The sequence below is a fragment of the Panthera pardus genome, unplaced genomic scaffold (genome assembly GCF_024362965.1).
Source record: "Panthera pardus isolate Hobbes unplaced genomic scaffold, ASM2436296v1 HiC_scaffold_1, whole genome shotgun sequence".
NCBI lineage: Eukaryota > Metazoa > Chordata > Mammalia > Carnivora > Felidae > Panthera > Panthera pardus.
Window position 1 is genome coordinate 3,164,866 of NW_026526654.1, and position 18,390 is coordinate 3,183,255.

At 37.4% G+C, this 18,390-nt stretch overlaps 1 protein-coding gene and 1 pseudogene across 2 annotated transcripts in view; both read left to right on the forward strand.

Annotated features, from left to right (window-relative positions):
- GCSAML (germinal center associated signaling and motility like) overlaps positions 1-15,558 on the forward strand; it is a 43,532-nt gene extending 27,974 nt beyond the window's left edge. For both annotated transcript variants that reach the window (XM_019438496.2, XM_019438495.2), the window contains 2 exons: positions 14,376-14,404; positions 15,281-15,558. In XM_019438496.2, the coding sequence (XP_019294041.2) occupies positions 14,376-14,404; positions 15,281-15,523 (272 nt within the window). In that variant the 3' untranslated portion in view covers positions 15,524-15,558. The remainder of the gene's footprint in view (positions 1-14,375; positions 14,405-15,280) is intronic.
- Positions 11,632-14,362, forward strand: LOC109260340 (40S ribosomal protein SA-like; annotated as a pseudogene).
- Positions 15,559-18,390: the final 2,832 nt, after the last annotated feature.

Sequence of the window (18,390 nt, forward strand, 5' to 3'; positions counted from 1 at the left end):
ACTGATCACATGCCATGTATGTATGTATGTATGTATGTCTGATTGTGGTGGCTAGGGCCTCCATTACTATATTGAATAAAAGAGGTGAGAGTGGATATCCTTGTCTTATTCTTGGCCTTAAAGGAAAAGCTCTTGGTTTTCATTCATTACAAATGATGATAGCTGTTGGTTTTTTATATAAGGCTTTTATTGTGTTGAAGTTTGTTCTTTCTAAAGCTACTTTGTTAATTTTTTTTTTTTTTTTCATGAATAGATGTTGTAGTTTGTCAAAATGCTTTCTCTGGATGTATTGAAATTATCATATGGCTGTTATCCTTTCTCTTACCTTTTTCATGTTTTGTTGAAATTGTTTGATACTATGTTGTCAAGGATTTTTGCATCTGTGTTCATCATCAGAGATATTGGCCTGTAGTTTTCTTTTTTTAGTGGAGTCTATCTGGTTTTGCAAGTAGTGTAATTCTAGGTTCATAGAAATTTAGAAGTTTTCATTCCTTTTCTATTTTAGTTTGAGAAGAATAGATACTAACTCTCTTTAAATGTTTGGTAGAAATTGCCTATGAAATCACCTGGCCCTGGACTTTTGTTTGTTGGGAGGTTTTGATTACTGTTTGAATTACTTTGCTGGTAATTCATCTTTTCAGGTTTACTCTTTCTTTCTGTTTCAATTTTGGTAATTTATGTTTCTAGGATTTTTTTTCCATTTCTACTAGGTTGTCCAGTTTGCTGGCTGATAGTTTTTTATAATATTCTCTTATAATTATTATTCTGTGATTTTTCTTATTTTTGCTCTCTCATTTGTGATTTTATTTATTTGAGTCCTTTATCTTTTCTTCTGAGTAGTCTGACCACAGGCTTATCAATTTTACTATTTTTTTCTAAGAACAGCTTCTAGTTTCATTGACCTGTTCTGCTTTTTTCATTGTTTCTATATCATTTATTTCTGTTCTAATCTTTATTATTTCCTCCTCTTCTGGCTTTAGGTTTCACTTGTTGTTCTTTTTCTAGCTCCTTTGGGTGTAAGATTAGGCTGTTGATTTGAAAATTTTCTTGCTTCTTGAGGTAGATCTGCGTTTCTCTAAATTCTCTCTTATGACCACTTTTGCTGTATCCAAAAGGTTTTTGACAGTTGTGCTTTCATTTTCACCCTTTTCCATGTACTTTTTAAAAATTTCTTCTTTGATTTCTTGGTTAATCCATTCATTATTTAGTAGCATATCATTTAACCTCCATATATATGTGTTCTGTCCAGATTTTTTCTTTTGGTTGACTTCTAGTTTCATAGTGTTGTGGTCAGAAAAGTTGCATCGTATGATTTCAATCTTTTTCAATTTGTTGAGGTTTGTTTTTTGGCCTAATATGTGATATATTCTGGAGAATGTCATCTGCACTTGAAAAAAATGTGTATTCTGTTGTTTTAGGATGGAATGTTCTGAATATAACTGTCAAGTCCATCTGTCCAGCGTGCTGTTCAAAACCATTGTTTTTTTGTTGATTTTCATTTAGACAACATGTTCATTGATGCAGTGGGGTGTGAAAGTCCCCTGTTGCTATTGTATTATTATCAATTTATTGTTTTATGTTTCTTATTAACTGTTTTATGGATTTGGGAGCACCTATGCTATGTGCATAAATATTTACAATTGTTAGTTCTTCATGCTAGATTGTCCCTGTTATTATTATATAGTGTCCTTTTTTTCTCTGATTACTTATTTTAAAGCTTATTTTGTATGATATAAGTATCGTACTCTAACTTTCTTTTAACATCCATTTGCATAATAGATGTTTCTCCTACTCCCTTTCAATTAGCAAGTATCTTTATTTCTTTTTTTTAATTTTTAAAGAGTTTTATTTATTTTTGAGAGACAAAGAGAGACAGAGCACCATTAGGGGACGGGTAGAAAGAGAAGGAGACACAGAATCTGAAGCAGGCTCCAGGCTCTGAGCTGTCAGCACAGAGCCCTATGTGGGGCTCAAACCCATGAACCGTGAGATCATGACCTGAGCTAAAGTCAGCTGCTTAACTGACTGAGCCACCCAGGTGCCCCGAATATCTTTAGTTCTCAAATGAGTCTCTTGTAGGCAATATATAGATGAGTATTGTCTTTTTTTAAAATCCTTTTGGTCTTTTGATTGGACCATTTAGTTCATTTACATTCAATGTGGTTATTGGTAGATACATATTTATTGCCATTTTATTACTTGTTTTGTGGTTGTTTCTGAATATTTTCTTTGTTACATTCTTGTTCTCCTATAGTTTGCTGATTTTCTTTAGTGTTACATTTAAATTTCTTTTTCCTTACTCTTTGTATTTTTTACTAGTTTTTGATTTGTGGTTAATATTAGGTTTGTATATAACAACTTCTGCATGTAGCAGTCTTATTAAGTTGATGGTTATTTAACTTTGGATCCATTCTTCACTCCTCTCCTCTCCACATTTTGGGTATGTGGTGTCATATTTTCATCTGAGACTATCCTGGTTTATCTAGGTGAGGCCAGTGTAAACACAAAGGTCTTTAAATGGTGTAAGAGAGGAACAGCAGAAACAGTGTCAGAATAATGCAGTAGGAGTAAAATTCAAACAGCCAATGCTGGTTTTATATCACAGACATTGAAAAAAGGGGGCCTATTATCCAAAGACTGAGGCCACCTTCTAGAAGTTAGAAAAGACAAAGAATGTAACTCCCCTAGAGTCTGCACAAATGAGTTCAGCCATATCAATTCCTTGATGTGAGACTCATTTTGTAATTCTGATCTCCAGTATTTTAAGATAATTAACATGTATTGTTTTAACCATCAGGTTTGTGGTAATTGGTTATAGCAGCAAAAGGAGACTAATACAACATGAAACACTGGAGCTAATTTTGCTAATTTTGCCATTGCTGAGATCAATTTCTAGGCATCCATTCTAATTAATGATTAGAAGTGCTTTTAAATCTCTGAGTTGCAGTATTAAGTCCAGACCCTCTGGTAAGTGCACTGATATGAAGACATTCATTTAGTCATATAAAATACATATGCTTTCCTCAAAATCTAGGAATTCATTCAATAACAAAACCATGATGCTGAATTAACACTTTTGTTTTCTTGATTTGGTGTTTTCTTAGCATAATACCTTGCATTACAATCTACCCCATTTCAAAGACATGTTGGATCTGATTTTCATTTTGAGGATAAATACATTGGAGTGCTTTTGGTAAGGCATAATCTTTGACTTTTTCTCACAAGATGATGTCTTCAAGGTTTTCAGTATGAAGAGCCTCATTATCCAGTAACAGAAGGAGTGCCTCATCTGACAAAAGCCTTGGAGGTTGGGATTCAGGGTAATTGTAGTCATCAGAAATTCTCCCAGATATTATCATTCTGACTTTAAGAGTCATATTCTTTTCTAATCAATACCCTAACTTTAAATAAGAAATCTACTCTGAATCTTAATTCAACTGGCCTTTAGGGCAGTCATGGCATGTTCCATGTTTTTAACCTGAGACTAAATATGCTTGTTCCTGGAAATTTTAACATCTTCAGCACCAATAATGACAACTACTTCACCCAGTAGTCTGATTTTCTCATCCCCTTTATATGGATAGTTGGTTCTTCAAATTTTTGTTAATGGTATAATTGAATTGTATTAAGGCCGTGTAATTCCCTCAGTTCATGATAATAAAACAGTATTAAGGTTGATATTTTGTTTAATTAAATAATTGTATACGAATACATTTATAAAGTTTTATATATATATATATACACATATATATGAATATGTACATATATACATACACATATGTTATTCCATACATGAAATCAGTGCATTGAACATGACTTTTTATTTATGAAAAATAGTGAGCTATGAGAAATTAACATATTGTTGTTTTGCAGAAACTGTTAAATTTATTTAATATATACAAAGATTTTATGGGTCACCATCAAGTCAATTAAGTTGTAAATTTAAGAATTACTCAATATTCCTCTTATAAATTGGGATTTTTTCCATATTTAGTACTCTGTGACTTCCCTCATTCTATATTGCTAATTTAAAAAATACTAGTTGTGGGGAGCAGGAAAATGGCAGTGGGGGAATCTAGTAGGAGGAATCTAGTCTTCCCTCATTCCACAAACATGACTAGATAAGCAAATTATCCTAAATACCCCACAAATGGAGGGCAAGAGTGACAGAACAAACTCAACAATGAAAGGGAGAGAAGAAACCACAACGAAGAAGGGAGGAAGTGCAGAAATGTAGTTTAGGGGAGAAAAAGATCACAGGTGCTGTAGAAGGGAGGTAGCCATGGTTGCAGAGAAGGATGGGAGAGAGATTAGCAAACAGAGGAATGCACAAGGAGAACATTTCCCCAAAACCATTGGCTTAGAAAATGAGAGCACCTGAATTTTGTGAGTTCTTGCAACCAGTAGGGCCTAAAAGTTGGAATTTTAAATGGCAGCAGGCTGGGCTGACAACCTGGGAGTAGGCAGCATGGAAACAATGATCTGAAGGAGTTGGGGCACACGGGTGGGAGATTATTTGGTCTTCTCAGAATGCATCCCTGAGAGGCAGCTTTCATGGAGACACTTCTCTGGGAACAAAAGATCTGGCCAGTGCCATTTCCATCACCTGCACACCTCAGCATAAGCACAGATCACCTGCAAAAAACAGCATAGTGTAGACACTGGATAATTTGCTTACACCAAGACCAACGGAACTGTGATCTGGTGACCTGCTCTTTTTAGTCACATTTGCCTCACTCCCAGCATGGGACTTCCCCAGAAGACCAGCTAAAACCCCTTCCCACACCATGTTTCCCAAGAAAACAAGAGAGTTCTGCAGGGCCTCACTTCCAGTGGTACTGGTGTCAAGTTTCATTACACAAGCAGATCAAAGCACACCTAGTTAAAACTCACCACATTCTGACTAGGGACAAAATACTGATGATTGCAGGCAAGGAGAGCCTCTACAGATGACTGTCATGAAGGATGGAGCAGCCAGAAGACAAGAGCAGAGCACACACAGCACACACAACACACTCCCTGAGGTGCTAGCCACTACCTAACTTCTTTTTCACAAGGCCATTACTTTCAGGAATAGGAGACATAAGTGGCTTTTCTAACACACAAAAGAAGTCAGAGTCTTAGACAAAATGTGAAGACAGAGGAATTTATCCCAAATGAAAGAACAACATAAGGCCTTGGCCAGAGATCTAAGTGAAACGTATATAAGTAACATGCCTGATATAGAATTCAAGGCAATGATCATATAGATACTCACTGGGCTTGAGAAAAGAATAGAAGACAACAGTGAGACCCTTACCACAGGGACAAAACAAAAAACAATAATCCGATATGAAGGATGAAATAAACAAGATTAAAAACGCAGTTGATGCAAGGAGCAGCAGGGTAGAAGAGTCAGAGGAATGAATTAATGGTCTGTGAGACAAAGTAATGGAATGCAATGAAGCTGAACAAAGACAGAAGGAAGAATTATGCAAAAGGAGAATACATTTAGGGAACCCATTGACTCCATCAAATATAATAACATTCATATCATAGTAGTTCTAAAAGAAGAAAAGAGAGAAAGGGGCATAAAAAATTTACTTGAAGAAATAATGGCTGAAACCTTCCCTCATCTGGGGAAGGAAACAGACATCCAGAGCCAGGAGACACAGAGAACTCCTTTCAAAATCAATAAATGCCAACCAACACCAAGACATTGTAAATACATTTGCAAAATAGAGCAATAAAGAGAAAATCATAAAAGCAGCAAGACAAAAGAAGTTCTTAACTTACATGGAGGGCCATAACACTAGGTGGAGATTTCTTAACAGAAACTTGGTAGGCCAGAGGGAGTGGCATGCTATATAAAACATGATAAATGGAAAAATCTGCATCCAAGAATACTTTGTCCACCAGGACTGTCTTTCAGAATAGAAGGAGTGATAATGAGTTTACCAGACACAAAAGCATGAGAGGAGTTTGTGACCATTGAACCAGCCTTGCAAGAAATATTAAAGAGGACTCTTTTTTTTTTGTTTTTAAACTGAAATTTTGTTTTTTTTCAATACATGCAGTTTATTGTCAAATTGGTTTCCATACAACACCCAGTGCTCATCCCAAAAGGTGCCCTCCTCAATACCCATCACCCACCCTCCCCTCCCTCCCACCCCCCATCAACCCTCAGTTTGTTCTCAGTTTTTAAGTCTCTTATGCTTTGGCTCTCTCCCACTCTAACCTCCTTTTTTTTCCTTTCCCTCCCCCATGGGTTTCTGTTAAGTTTCTCAGGATCCACATAAGAGTGAAAACATATGGTATCTGTGTTTCTCTGTATGGCTTATTTCACTTAGCATCACACTCTCCAGTTCCATCCACGTTGCTACAAAGGGCCATATTTCATTCTTTCTCATTGCCACATAGTACTCCATTGTGTATATAAATCACAATTTCTTTATCCATTCATCAGTTGATGGACATTTAAGGTTCTTTCCATAATTTGGCTATTGTTGAGAGTGCTGCTATAAACATTGGGGTACAAGTGCCCCTATGCATCAGTACTCCTGTATCCCTTGGGTAAATTCCTAGCAGTGCTATTGTTGGGTCATAGGGTAGGTCTATTTTTAATTTTCTGAGGAACCTCCACACCGTTTTCCAGAGTGGCTGCACCAGTTTGAATTCCCACCAACAGTGCAAGAGGGTTCCCGTTTCTCCACATCCTCTCCAGCATCTATAGTCTCCTGATTTGTTCATTTTGGCCACTCTGACTGGCGTGAGGTGATATCTGAGTGTGGTTTTGATTTATATTTCCCTGATGAGGAGCGACGTTGAGCATCTTTTCATGTGCCTGTTGGCCATCCGGATGTCTTCTTTAGAGAAGTGTCTATTTATGTTTTCTGCCCATTTCTTCACTGGGTTATTTGTTTTTCACGTGTGGAGTTTGGTGAGCTCTTTATAGATTTTGGATACTAGCCCTTTGTCCGATGTGTCATTTGCAAATATCTTTTCCCATTCTGTTGGTTGTCTTTTAGTTTTGTTGGTTGTTTCCTTTGCTGTGCAGAAGCTTTTTATCTTCATAAGGTCCCAGTTGTTCATTTTTGCTTTTAATTCCCTTGCCTTTGGGGATGTGTCAAGTAAGAAATTGCTGAGGCTGAGGTCAGAGAGGTCTTTTCCTGCTTTCTCCTCTAGGGTTTTGATGGTTTCCTGTCTCACATTCAGGATCTTTATCCATTTTGAGTTTATTTTTGTGAATGGTGTGAGAAAGTGGTCTAGTTTCAACCTTCTGCATGTTGCTGTCCAGTTCTCCCACCCCCATTTGTTAAAGAGACTGTCTTTTTTCCATTGGATGTTCTCACCTGCTTTGTCAAAGATTAGTTGGCATTATGTTTGTGGGTCTAGTTCTGGGGTTTCTATTCTATTCCATTGGTCTATGTGTCTCTTTTTGTGCCAATACCATGCTGTCTTGATGATGACAGCTTTGTAGTAGAGGCTAAAGTCTGGGATTGTGATGCCTCCTGCTTTGGTCTTCTTCTTCAAAATTACTTTGGCTATGCGGGGCCTTTTGTGGTTCTATATGAATTTTAGGATTTCTTGTTCTAGTTTCGAGAAGAATGCTGGTGCAATTTTGATTGGGATTGCATTGAATGTGTAGATAGCTTTGGGTAGTATTGATATTTTCACAATATTTATTCTTCCAATCCATGAGAATGGAATGTTTTTCCATTTCTTTATATCTTCTTCAATTTCTTTCATAAGCTTTCTATGGTTTTCAGCATACAGATCTTTTACATCTTTGGTTAGATTTATTCCTAGGTATTTTATGCTTCTTGGTGCAATTGTGAATGGGATCAGTTTCTTTATTTGTCTTTCTGTTGTTTCATTATTAGTGTATAAGAATGCCACTGATTTCTGTACAAAAATTTTGTATCCTGCAACTTTGCTGAATTCATGTATCAGTTCTAGCAGACTTTTGGTGGAGTCTATCGGATTTTCCATGTATAATATCATGTCATCTGCAAAAAGTGAAAGCTTGACTTCATCCTTGCCAATTTTGATGCCTTTGATTTCCTTTTGTTGTCTGATTGCTGATGCTAGAACTTCCAACACAATGTTAAACAACAGCGGTGAGAGTGAGCATTCCTGTCGTGTTCCTGATCTCAGGGAAAAAGCTCTCAGTTTTTCCCCATTGAGGATGATGTTAGCTGTGGGCTTTTCATAAATGGCTTTTATGATCTCTAAGTATGTTCCTTCTATCCTGAGTTTCTTGAGGGTTTTTATTAAGAAAGGGTGCTGAATTTTGTCAAAGGCCTCTTCTGCATCGATTGACAGGATCATATGGTTCTTATCTTTTCTCTTATTAATGTGATGTATCACGTTGATTGATTTGTGAATGTTGAACCAGCCCTGCATCCCAGGAATGAATCCCACTTATCATGGTGAATAATTCTTTGTATATGCTGTTGAATTCGATTTGCTAGTATCTTATGGAGATTTTTTGCATCCATCTTCATCAAGGATATTGGTCAGTAGTTCTCTTTTGTTACTGGGTCTCTGTCTGGTTTAGGAATCAAAGTAATACTGGCTTCATAGAATGAGTCTGGAAGTTTTCCTTCCCTTTCTATTTTTTGGAATAGCTTGAGAAAGATAGGTATTATCTCTGCTTTAAACGTCTGGTAGAACTCCCCTGGGAAGCCATCTGGCCCTGGACTCTTATTTGTTAGGAGATTTTTGATGATTGATTCAATTTCTTCGCTGGTTATGTGTCTGTTCAAGCTTTCTATTTCCTCCTGATTGAGTTTTGGAAGAGTGTGGGTGTTTAGGAATTTGTCCATTTCTTCCAGGTTGTCCAGTTTGTTGGCATATAATTTTTCATAGGATTCCCTGATAATTGTTTGTATCTCTGAGGGATTGGTTGTAATAATTCTATTTTCATTCATGATTTTATCTATTTGGGTCATCTCCCTTTTCTTTTTGAGAAGCCTGGCTAGAGGGTTATCAATTTTGTTTATGTTTAAAAAAAAATAACTCTTGGTTTCGTTGATCTGCTCTACAGTTTTTTTTAGATTCGATATTGTTTATTTCTGCTCTGATCTTTCTTATTTCTCTTCTTCTGCTGGGTTTAGGCTGTCTTTGCTCTTCTGCTTCTATTTCCTTTAGGTGTGCTGTTAGATTTTGTATTTGGGATTTTTCTTGTTTCTGGAGATAGGCTTGGATTGCAATGTATTTTCCTCTCAGGACTGCCTTCGCTGCATCGCAAAGCATTTGGATTGTTGTATTTTCATTTTCGTTTGTTTGCATACATTTTTCAATTTCTTGTCTAATTGCCTGGTTGACCCACTCATTCTTTAGTAGGGTGTTCTTTAACCTCCATGCTTTTGGAGGTTTTCAAGACTTTTTCCTGTGGCTGATTTCAAGATTCATAGCATTGTGGTCTGAAAGTATGCATGGTATGATTTCAATTCTTGTATACTTATGAAGGGCTGTTTTGTGACCCAGTATATGATCTATCTTGGAGAATATTCCATGTGCACTCAAGAAGAAAGTATATTCTGTTGCTTTGGGATGCAGATTTCTAAATATATCTGTCAAGTCCATCTGATCCAATGTATCATTCAGGGCCCTTGTTTCTTTATTGACCATGTGTCTTGATGATCTATCCATTTCTGTAAATGGGGTCTTCAAGTCCCCTGCAATTACTACATTCTTATCAGTAAGGTTGGTTATGTTCACGAGTAATGTTTTATATATTTGGGGGCTCCTGTATTCGGTGCATAGACATTTATAATTGTTAGCTCTTCCTGATGGATAGACCCTGTGATTATTCTATAATGTCCTTCCTCATCTCTTGTTACAGCCTTTAATTTAAAGTCTAGTTTGTCTGATATAAGTATGGGTACTCCAGCTTTCTTTTGACTTCCAGTAGCATGACAAATAGTTCTCCATCCCCTCACTCTCGATCTCAAGGTGTCCTCAGGTCTAAAATGAGTCTCTTGTAGACAGCAAATAGATGGGTTTTGTTTTTTTTATCCATTCTGATACCCTATGTCTTTTGGTTGGCACATTTATCCATTTACATTCAGTGTTATTATAGAAAGATATGGGTTTAGGGTCATTGTGATGTCCATAGTTTTCATGCTTGTAGCGATGTCTCTGCTATTTTGTCTCACAGGATCCCCCTTAGGATCTCTTGTAGGGCTGGTTTCGTGGTGACGAATTCCTTCAGTTTTTGTTTGTGTGGGAAGACCTTTATCTCTCCTTCTATTCTAAATGACAGACTTGCTGGATAAAGGATTCTCGGCTGCATATTTTTTTCTGTTCATTACATTGAAGATCTCCTGCCATTCCTTTCTGGCCTGCCAAGTTTCAGTAGAGAGATCAGTCACGAGTCTTATAGGTCTCCCTTTATATGTTAGAGCACGTTTATCTCTAGCTGCTTTCAGAATTGTCTCTTTATCCTTGTATTTTGCCAGTTTCACTATGATATGTTGTGCAGAAGATCGATTCAAGTTACGTCTGAAGGCAGTTCTCTGTGCCTCTTGGATTTCAATGCCTTTTTCCTTCCCCAGTTCAGGGAAGTTCTCAGCTATGATTTCTTCAAGTACACCTTCAGCACCTTTCCCTCTCTCTTCCTCCTCTGGAATACCAATTATGCGCAGATTATTTCTCTTTAGTGCATCACTTAGTTATCTAATTTTACCCTCATACTCCTGGATTTTATCTCTCTTTTTCTCAGCTTCTTCTTTTTCCATAATTTTATCTTCTAGTTCACCTATTCTCTCCTCTGCCTCTTCAATCCGAGCCTTGGTTGTCTCCATTTTATTTTGCAGCTCATAAATAGCATTTTTTAGCTCCTCCTGGCTGTTCCTTATTCCCTGGATCTCTGTAGCAATAGATTCTCTGCTGTCCTTTATACTGTTTTCAAGCCCAGCGATTAATTTTATGACTATTATTCTAAATTCACTTTCTGTTATATTGTTTAAATCATTTTTGATCAGTTCGTTACCTGTTGTTTTTTCCTGGACGTTTTTTGAGGGGAATTCTTCCGTTTGGTCATTTTGGTGGTGTGGTGTGGAACTGACGGGCACTTCCCCTGTGCTGTCTTGAATAACTTGCGTTGGTGGGTGGGGCCACAGTCAGGCCTGATGTCTGCCCCCAGCCCACTGCTGGGGCCACAGTCAGACTGGTGTGTGCCTTGTCTTCCCCTCTCCTAGGGGCGGGATTCACTGTGGGGTTGTGTGGCCCATCTGGGCTACTTGCACACTGCCAGGCTTGTGGTGCTGGGGATCTGGCTTATTACCTGGGGTGGATCAGCTAGGTGCACAAGCAGGAGGGGCAGGCTCAGCTCGCTTTTCCTTCGGAGATCCGCTTCGGGAGGGACCCTCTTCTGTGGGCCTCTCGTCTGCGCTTGGCTCTGTGGACTCCGTTCTGCTAGTCTTCTGGCGGTTTTCTGGGTTATTTAGGCAGGTGTAAGTGGAATCTAAGTGATCAGCGGGACGCACGGTGGGCCCAGCGCCCTCCTACGCTGCCATCTTCCCAGCTCCCTCTGAAATTTTGTCCCGCTGAGTCTAAAGAGGACTCTTTAAGTGGAAAGGAGAGATCTCAAGTGACAGTGTAAACACATGAAACAGAAAAGTAGTAAAAATGAATATTTCTATAAAATTTGGTCAAGGAACTCACACACAAAAAAAAGCTTATAAAATATGATAACATAAAACAAGGGAAGGAAGGGGAAAATGGGTTGAAACTTGAATGACTATCAACTTAATATAGATTTCAATTTGAAGAAGAGTTTGTATACAAATGTAATAGTAACCATATAATAAGAACCAGTAGTAAACATGCAAACAATAAAGAGAAAAAATCCAAATATACCATTAAAGAAAATCAGGAAAGCATAGAAAGACAAGCAAGGATCAGAGAAAATCTCCAGAAACATGGACAAAATAAGTAATAAAATGGCAATAAATACATATCTATCAATAATTATTTTGAATGTAAATGGACTAAATATTTCACTCAAAACACATAAAGTGTCAGAATGGATTAAAAAAATAAAGACCCATCCCTTTCCACGCTACCCAGGGAGGCATTCATATGATATTGCATTCTAGTCATAACTTAAAGGGAAAAATCCAGAGACTTGATGTCCTGCAAATGAATGAAGAGGATTTCCTCAAATTCCTTGTGGCAGGAACCCATATAGGTAGCACCAACCTTGACTTCCAAATGGAACAGTACATCTACAAAAGAAAAATTAATGGCATCTACGTCAAAGATCTGAAGAGAACCTGAGAGAAGCTTCTGCTGGCAGCTTGTGCCTGTGTTGCCATTGAAAACCTGGCTGATGTCAGTGTTATCCCATCCAGGAGTACTGGCCAGCGAGCTGGGCCGCAGTGTGTTGATGCTACTGGAGCCACACTTATTGCTGGCCATTTCATTTTTGGAAACTTCACTAACTAGATCCAAGAGGTCTTCTGGGAACCAAGACCTCTGATGGCTACTGATCTCAGGGCTGACAACCAGATCTCACAGAGGCATCTTATGTTAACTTGCCTACCATCGCTCTGTGTAACACAGACTCTCCTCTGCACTATGTGGACATTGCCATCTTGTGCAACAATAGGGAGCTCACTAAATGGGTCTGATCTGGTGGATGCCAGAAAGTTGTTTGAATGAATGATATCATAGCCTGTGAACACTTATGGGATATCATACCTGATCTCTACTTCTACAGAGATCCTGAAAAGAAAGAGCACACCTCTGCTGAAAAGACTGTGATCAAGGAGCAATTTCCAGGTGAATGTACTTTTTCACCTCCTGAGTTCACTCATCCTGAAGTTGCAGACTGCCCTGAAGGCATGCAGGTGCCCTCTGCGCCTATTCAGAAGTTCCCTACTGAAGATTGGAGTACTCAGCTTGCCACTGAAAACTAGTCTGCAGATCCCACTGTTCAGGCTGCTGAATGGGTAGGAACAGCCATTGAGTGATTTTAAGTTGCTCTTCCAAAAGACTGAAAGTGAAGGGCTAGAGAAACATTTATCATGCAGACGTATGTCAAAAGAAAGCCAGAGTAGCAATACTTATATTGGACAATTTATACTTTAAAACAAACACTATAACTTTTTGGAGAACCTCCGTACTGTTTTCTACAGTTGCTGCACCAGTTTGCATCCCCACCAACAGTGCAAGAAGGTTCCCCTTTTTCCACATCCTCACCAACACCTGTTGTTTTGTGTATTGTTAATTTTAGCCATTCTGACAGGTATGAGGTGGTATCAACATGGTTTTAATTTGTATTAACCTGATAATGAGTGATGTTAAGCATATTTTCATGTGTCTGTTGGTCATCTGGATGTCTTCTTTGGAAAAATGTCTATTCAAGTCTTCTGCCCATTTTGTAATTGGATTATGTTTTTTGGGTATTGAGTTTTATAAGTTCTTAATATGTTTTAGGTATAAAACCTTATCAAATATGTCATTTGTAAATATCTTCTATCATTTTGTAGGTTACCTTTTTAGTTTTGTAACCTCTCTGGCATTGTCTGTAGCAAGTTCTTTCTAGATATGTCTCCTGAGGCAAGGAAATGAAAAACCAAAATAAACTCTTAAAAATTGACATGAACAAGTGAATACATAAGTATCTAAAAAATGGTACTTGTGAATCTAATCTTCACAACAAAAATACAAACTACTTCATCATTGACAGATATAATTAGCTTGAATATATTTGTATTTAATTTGAAATAGTTAATCTTGTTATTTGAGTATCTATCTCTATGATTGCTTATCTTTAAAAATTATATGGGGTGTCTGGGTGGCTCAGTCAGTTAAGCATCCGACTGTGGCTCAGGTAATTATCTCGCAGTTTGCAAGTTCAAGCCCTACATCAGACTCGGTGCTGACAGCTCAGAGTCTGGAGTCTGCTTCAGATTCTTTGTCTCCTGCTCTCTCTTTCCTCCTCCCCTGCTTGCACTCTGTCTCTCCCTTTCTCAAAAGTTAGTAAACTTTACAAAATTAAAAAAATACATATGATTTCCCTATGATACTTTAATCAAATTTATATCCTAAATTTCATATATAATTGTTTTTTTTTCTTTGAACTTTCCATACTTTATTTTTATGGCATGTTTGTGGAGAAAATTTTATTACCCAATTCCAAAATCCACATTTATTCAGCAAATATGGTGCATGTCACTTACACAAAAACATAGTATTAATGCTTCCTGAACATATATTCTTTCTTGATCTTGTCATTCAGGTCTGAGAACCTCCATAACAACATGAGATAATGTCACATGCTTAGATGATGGACTTCTTTGCAGTTAGATCACTGTATTGAAAACCTTTTCCCCCTAACTTGTGATAGTCCAAAAATGTCAATTTTTGTTTTTATCCTTTAGGCAAAGAAGTTTTATCTGCCTCTAATCAGGTAATAAAAATATTAACTTGTGTGATAAATGTCAAAATACAGATGACTTTATTTAAGGGTAGCTATAGGTCCTTCTGATAATTTCTGAATGAGCTTGTAAAGCACTTTATGTTTTAAATAATTTTCCTTATATTTTTAATGCAAAAATTGTAAAATTAAAAAATATATATATATTTTAACTGATTTAAATGATTGGCAAGTTTGTTGTTGTCCTTATTGTTGTCCTAATTCTACTGAAGCTTATCATTTTAATTTTCAAAACTACTGTAACAAAAATAAAATTAAGTCAATTTACACTTATAATTTGACCACCAAAAACATTAATTCTTTTCAGCTTTTCATATTGCCTTCTAATGTTTAAACCCAGGAATTAGCATTTGTATTTACAAACATGGTGGACCACATGGTGGTTAATAGACACATAAAGAATGTTTATTCCTTTTAATACTATATCACAAGCATTTTATTGATTTAATTATAATGCAGTATTTTAATGTTTTCCATTTTTTTTCATGGTCTATGCAACAAAAATGTATTTAAGGTCAAAATTTTAATCGTATTTTATCTTATGACACTTTATTTTTTATGTAGTTTGACTACTTATTGACATATAATTATTGCATATATTATGTCTGAATATCTGTGACTTAATGTATATCATTACTTTTTTAAAAAAATATTCAGAAGGATAATAGTATCCTTCTTTTCCCTTTTAATATTTGAAGTGAAATGAAAGCATAATGAGTAGTAGTTTGGATACCTAATGTAAGATCACCATCAGACAAGAAGAAACAAAGGGCAGATGTTGAGCGCAAATTTGATAGATGATCCTGGATCCTTTATTTATTATTATTTTTATTTTTCTGTGCTTGGCAGGAACATGAGAATGGCAGTGGTTCTGAGGAAGTGTGCTACACTGTCATTAGTCACAGTTCCTATCGGAGGCCCTCCCTGAGCTCCAACGATGATGGTTATGAGAATATCGACTCCACCACAAAGACAGTGAAGCCATTTAGAAATGGGCCCGAAACAGAATATGCCCTTCTCAGGATGACTTGTGCTACTAGGCCTTCTTCCTGTACCGCTGACCATGATTATGAACTTGTGCTTCCCCACTAGAAATCTCATGCTTCCACTAAAAAAGATGATACAAACTAGTAGCCTCCAAAGGAGTGTTTCTGCATCTCTGAAACATGACATCTTTGTGGTTTTGGTTAAGCCATATAAATTGACATAAGGTTATAGAGTATTCTACATTTCTTTGTAAGGTTTGAGGACATGGAAATGGTGGAATCTTCCTAGGGCATTGAACATCCCTCAATATATGACCTAACATCCAATTCCAACACTGCTCTACAAATTTCAAATGACAAAATTTCCACTCATAATCTATTTCATTTTTGAGGTATAATCTACTCAATAAACTTTTACAATATAAGACCAGACCATTTGTTAACCTGATTTTTACTTAAATTTTGACTTTTTTCACATATTGGAAGTTTTTGCTTCCAACTGTGACTGAGGTCACAGTTCAAAAATCCATAGGTTTTGATATTGACCTTTCTGAGAGGAGAAGCTGGGAGTCATTATAAAAGAATAAATGTATCAAATTTAGTTGCTTATTGTATTTTCCTCCAATGGTAAATCAAGATTCAAAGATTAGTAAAAAACAAATATAAGGTTTGTGTATATAGCTTTGCTCACAACATACTAATTAATTTAATCTATGACTAGCTACTTCTGCTGAAGGAAGGTGAAGAGTTTTGTCTTAAAATTCAGTATATTGGATTTCTGGGAAGATGGCAGGCACAGGAAGATCCTGAGATCACTTCGCCCCACAGAGACATTGAGATAACAGACACATCAATGCAACCAACTCTGAAAAGGTCCTGAAGACTGGGAGAACAGATCTTCCATAGTTAATCATAAAGAGGAGGCCATATTGAAAAAGGTAGAAAAGGAAGATACATAGTTGGGAAACAAATACTTGTTGCCTTTGGAAACAAGTGGGTTTCTATAGTCAGTGGGCCTTAACTCCAGGTACTTTAAAAATCAGTGGGTTTAGCTCTAGGACAGCTGGAGGGCAATAGGAAACTGAGTGCGCACCCTTAAGGAGACAACATAAGAGCGAACCCTGCTGAGATGCAGCATAGAAGCAGCAGTTTGAAAAGTGCCTAGAGTGTACAAGAGATTTATTTACTAATCTCAGAACATGTATTGGAGGAGCAGGTATCATTAAAAGGCTTCACCAAGAATAAAAATACTGGTGGTCACCATTTTCTAAATAACCAGACAATATTTGCAGGAATGTCTTCCACATTGCTAATTCCATGCACTTCACCCACACATTTCCCTGCAGATCTACACCCTCTAACCCACCCCACTCTGTAGGCCTCCCTCCAAAGTGCCTCAAGCCCCAACACACCCTGGAAGCAACCCCAACAGGGACTAGTACCACTTGGAAGTGACTCCTGCCCTGGGGAGAAGAGAAGATAATCAGACCAGTGTACCAGCAGTCCCAGCAACTGAATCCTATAGCTGGCAGCACAGAGAGAGTGCTTGACTGATCAGTGCAATTTCAACCCAAGTGGATGAACCGGGGGCAGGCATCTAGTCTAACTGATCTTGCCCACCAATGAAAGCTTTTCAGGGGACAATACAGGGAGAGCACCTTTCAAGTTGGTGTGACTGAAGTCTCAATAGATGGATTTAGAGTAGTCATCTGGTCTGATGGCCAGATCATCCCAACAACAAAAGTCTCTCAGGAGGCAGCATAGTGAAAGTGCCCTGCATTCACTGTGACAGCAGTCCCAGCAAATAGGCTGAGGGAAGCATCAGCTCTGACTACTGACACTGCCAACTACAAGCCCATGGCAACTGGAGACAAGCCCATTAACAGAACTAGAACCAAACCCAGCTTAGTGTGCATATAACAGGCAAAATGGGTCACTGCAGACAACTGGACTGAAAACATACATGGCTCAGCTGCAAGAGTTGGGAACATACAACTGACGTGGAAGATGCACCTGAAGTGCTTGGTTCTGGTGACTAAGAGATATTGTGCTATGAGGCACCATAGGACTCTTCTTCATAAAGCACTACTTTCAAGATCAGGAACATAGATGACTTTCTTAATACATAGAAACAAATACAGACAGTCAGACACAATGAGGAGACAGAGGGATATGTCTCAAATAAAAGAATAGCACAATGCCACAGCAAAAGAGCAAAATAAAACAAATAGGCAATATGCCTGTTAGAAAATTCAAAGTAATGGTCATAAAGATACTCACTGGACTTGAGGAAAGAAGAGAAAATCTCAGTGAGACCTTCAACAAAGAGAGAGAAAATATAAAAAAGAACCAGAGATGAAGATCTCAGTAACTGAAATAAAACATACAGTAAAGGGAATCAATAGCATATTAGAGGGAGCAGAAGAGCAGATCAATGATCTGGAAGACAGGGTAATGGAAAGTAATGAAGCTAAACAGCAAAGAGAAAAAAAATATCAAAAATATAAGAATAGGTTAAGGGAATTAAGTGACATTATCAAACCTAATACCATTTGCATTATAAAGATATCAGAAAGAGAAGACAGAGAGATGGGGGCAAAACATTTGTTTAAAGAAATAATAGCTGAAAATTTCCCTAATCTGGGGAAGAAAACAGATAGCCACATCCAGGAGGCACAGAGAACCCCCGAAAAATCAACCCCAGGAGATGTACACCAAGACACATAACAAATAAAATGGTAAAAAGTACTGATAAAAGAACTTTAAAAGCAGTAGAGAAGAGAAAAGTTATATACAAGGGAAATCCCATAAAGCTATCAGCTGATCTTTTAAAAAATTTTCTTTTAGTTTAATTAATTAATTAATTTATTTATTTATTTATTCTGAGATAGAGAGAGACAGAAAGTAAGCAAGGGAGGAGCAGAGAGAGAAGGAGAGAGAGAATGTAAAACAGGCTCCACACTGTCAGCACAG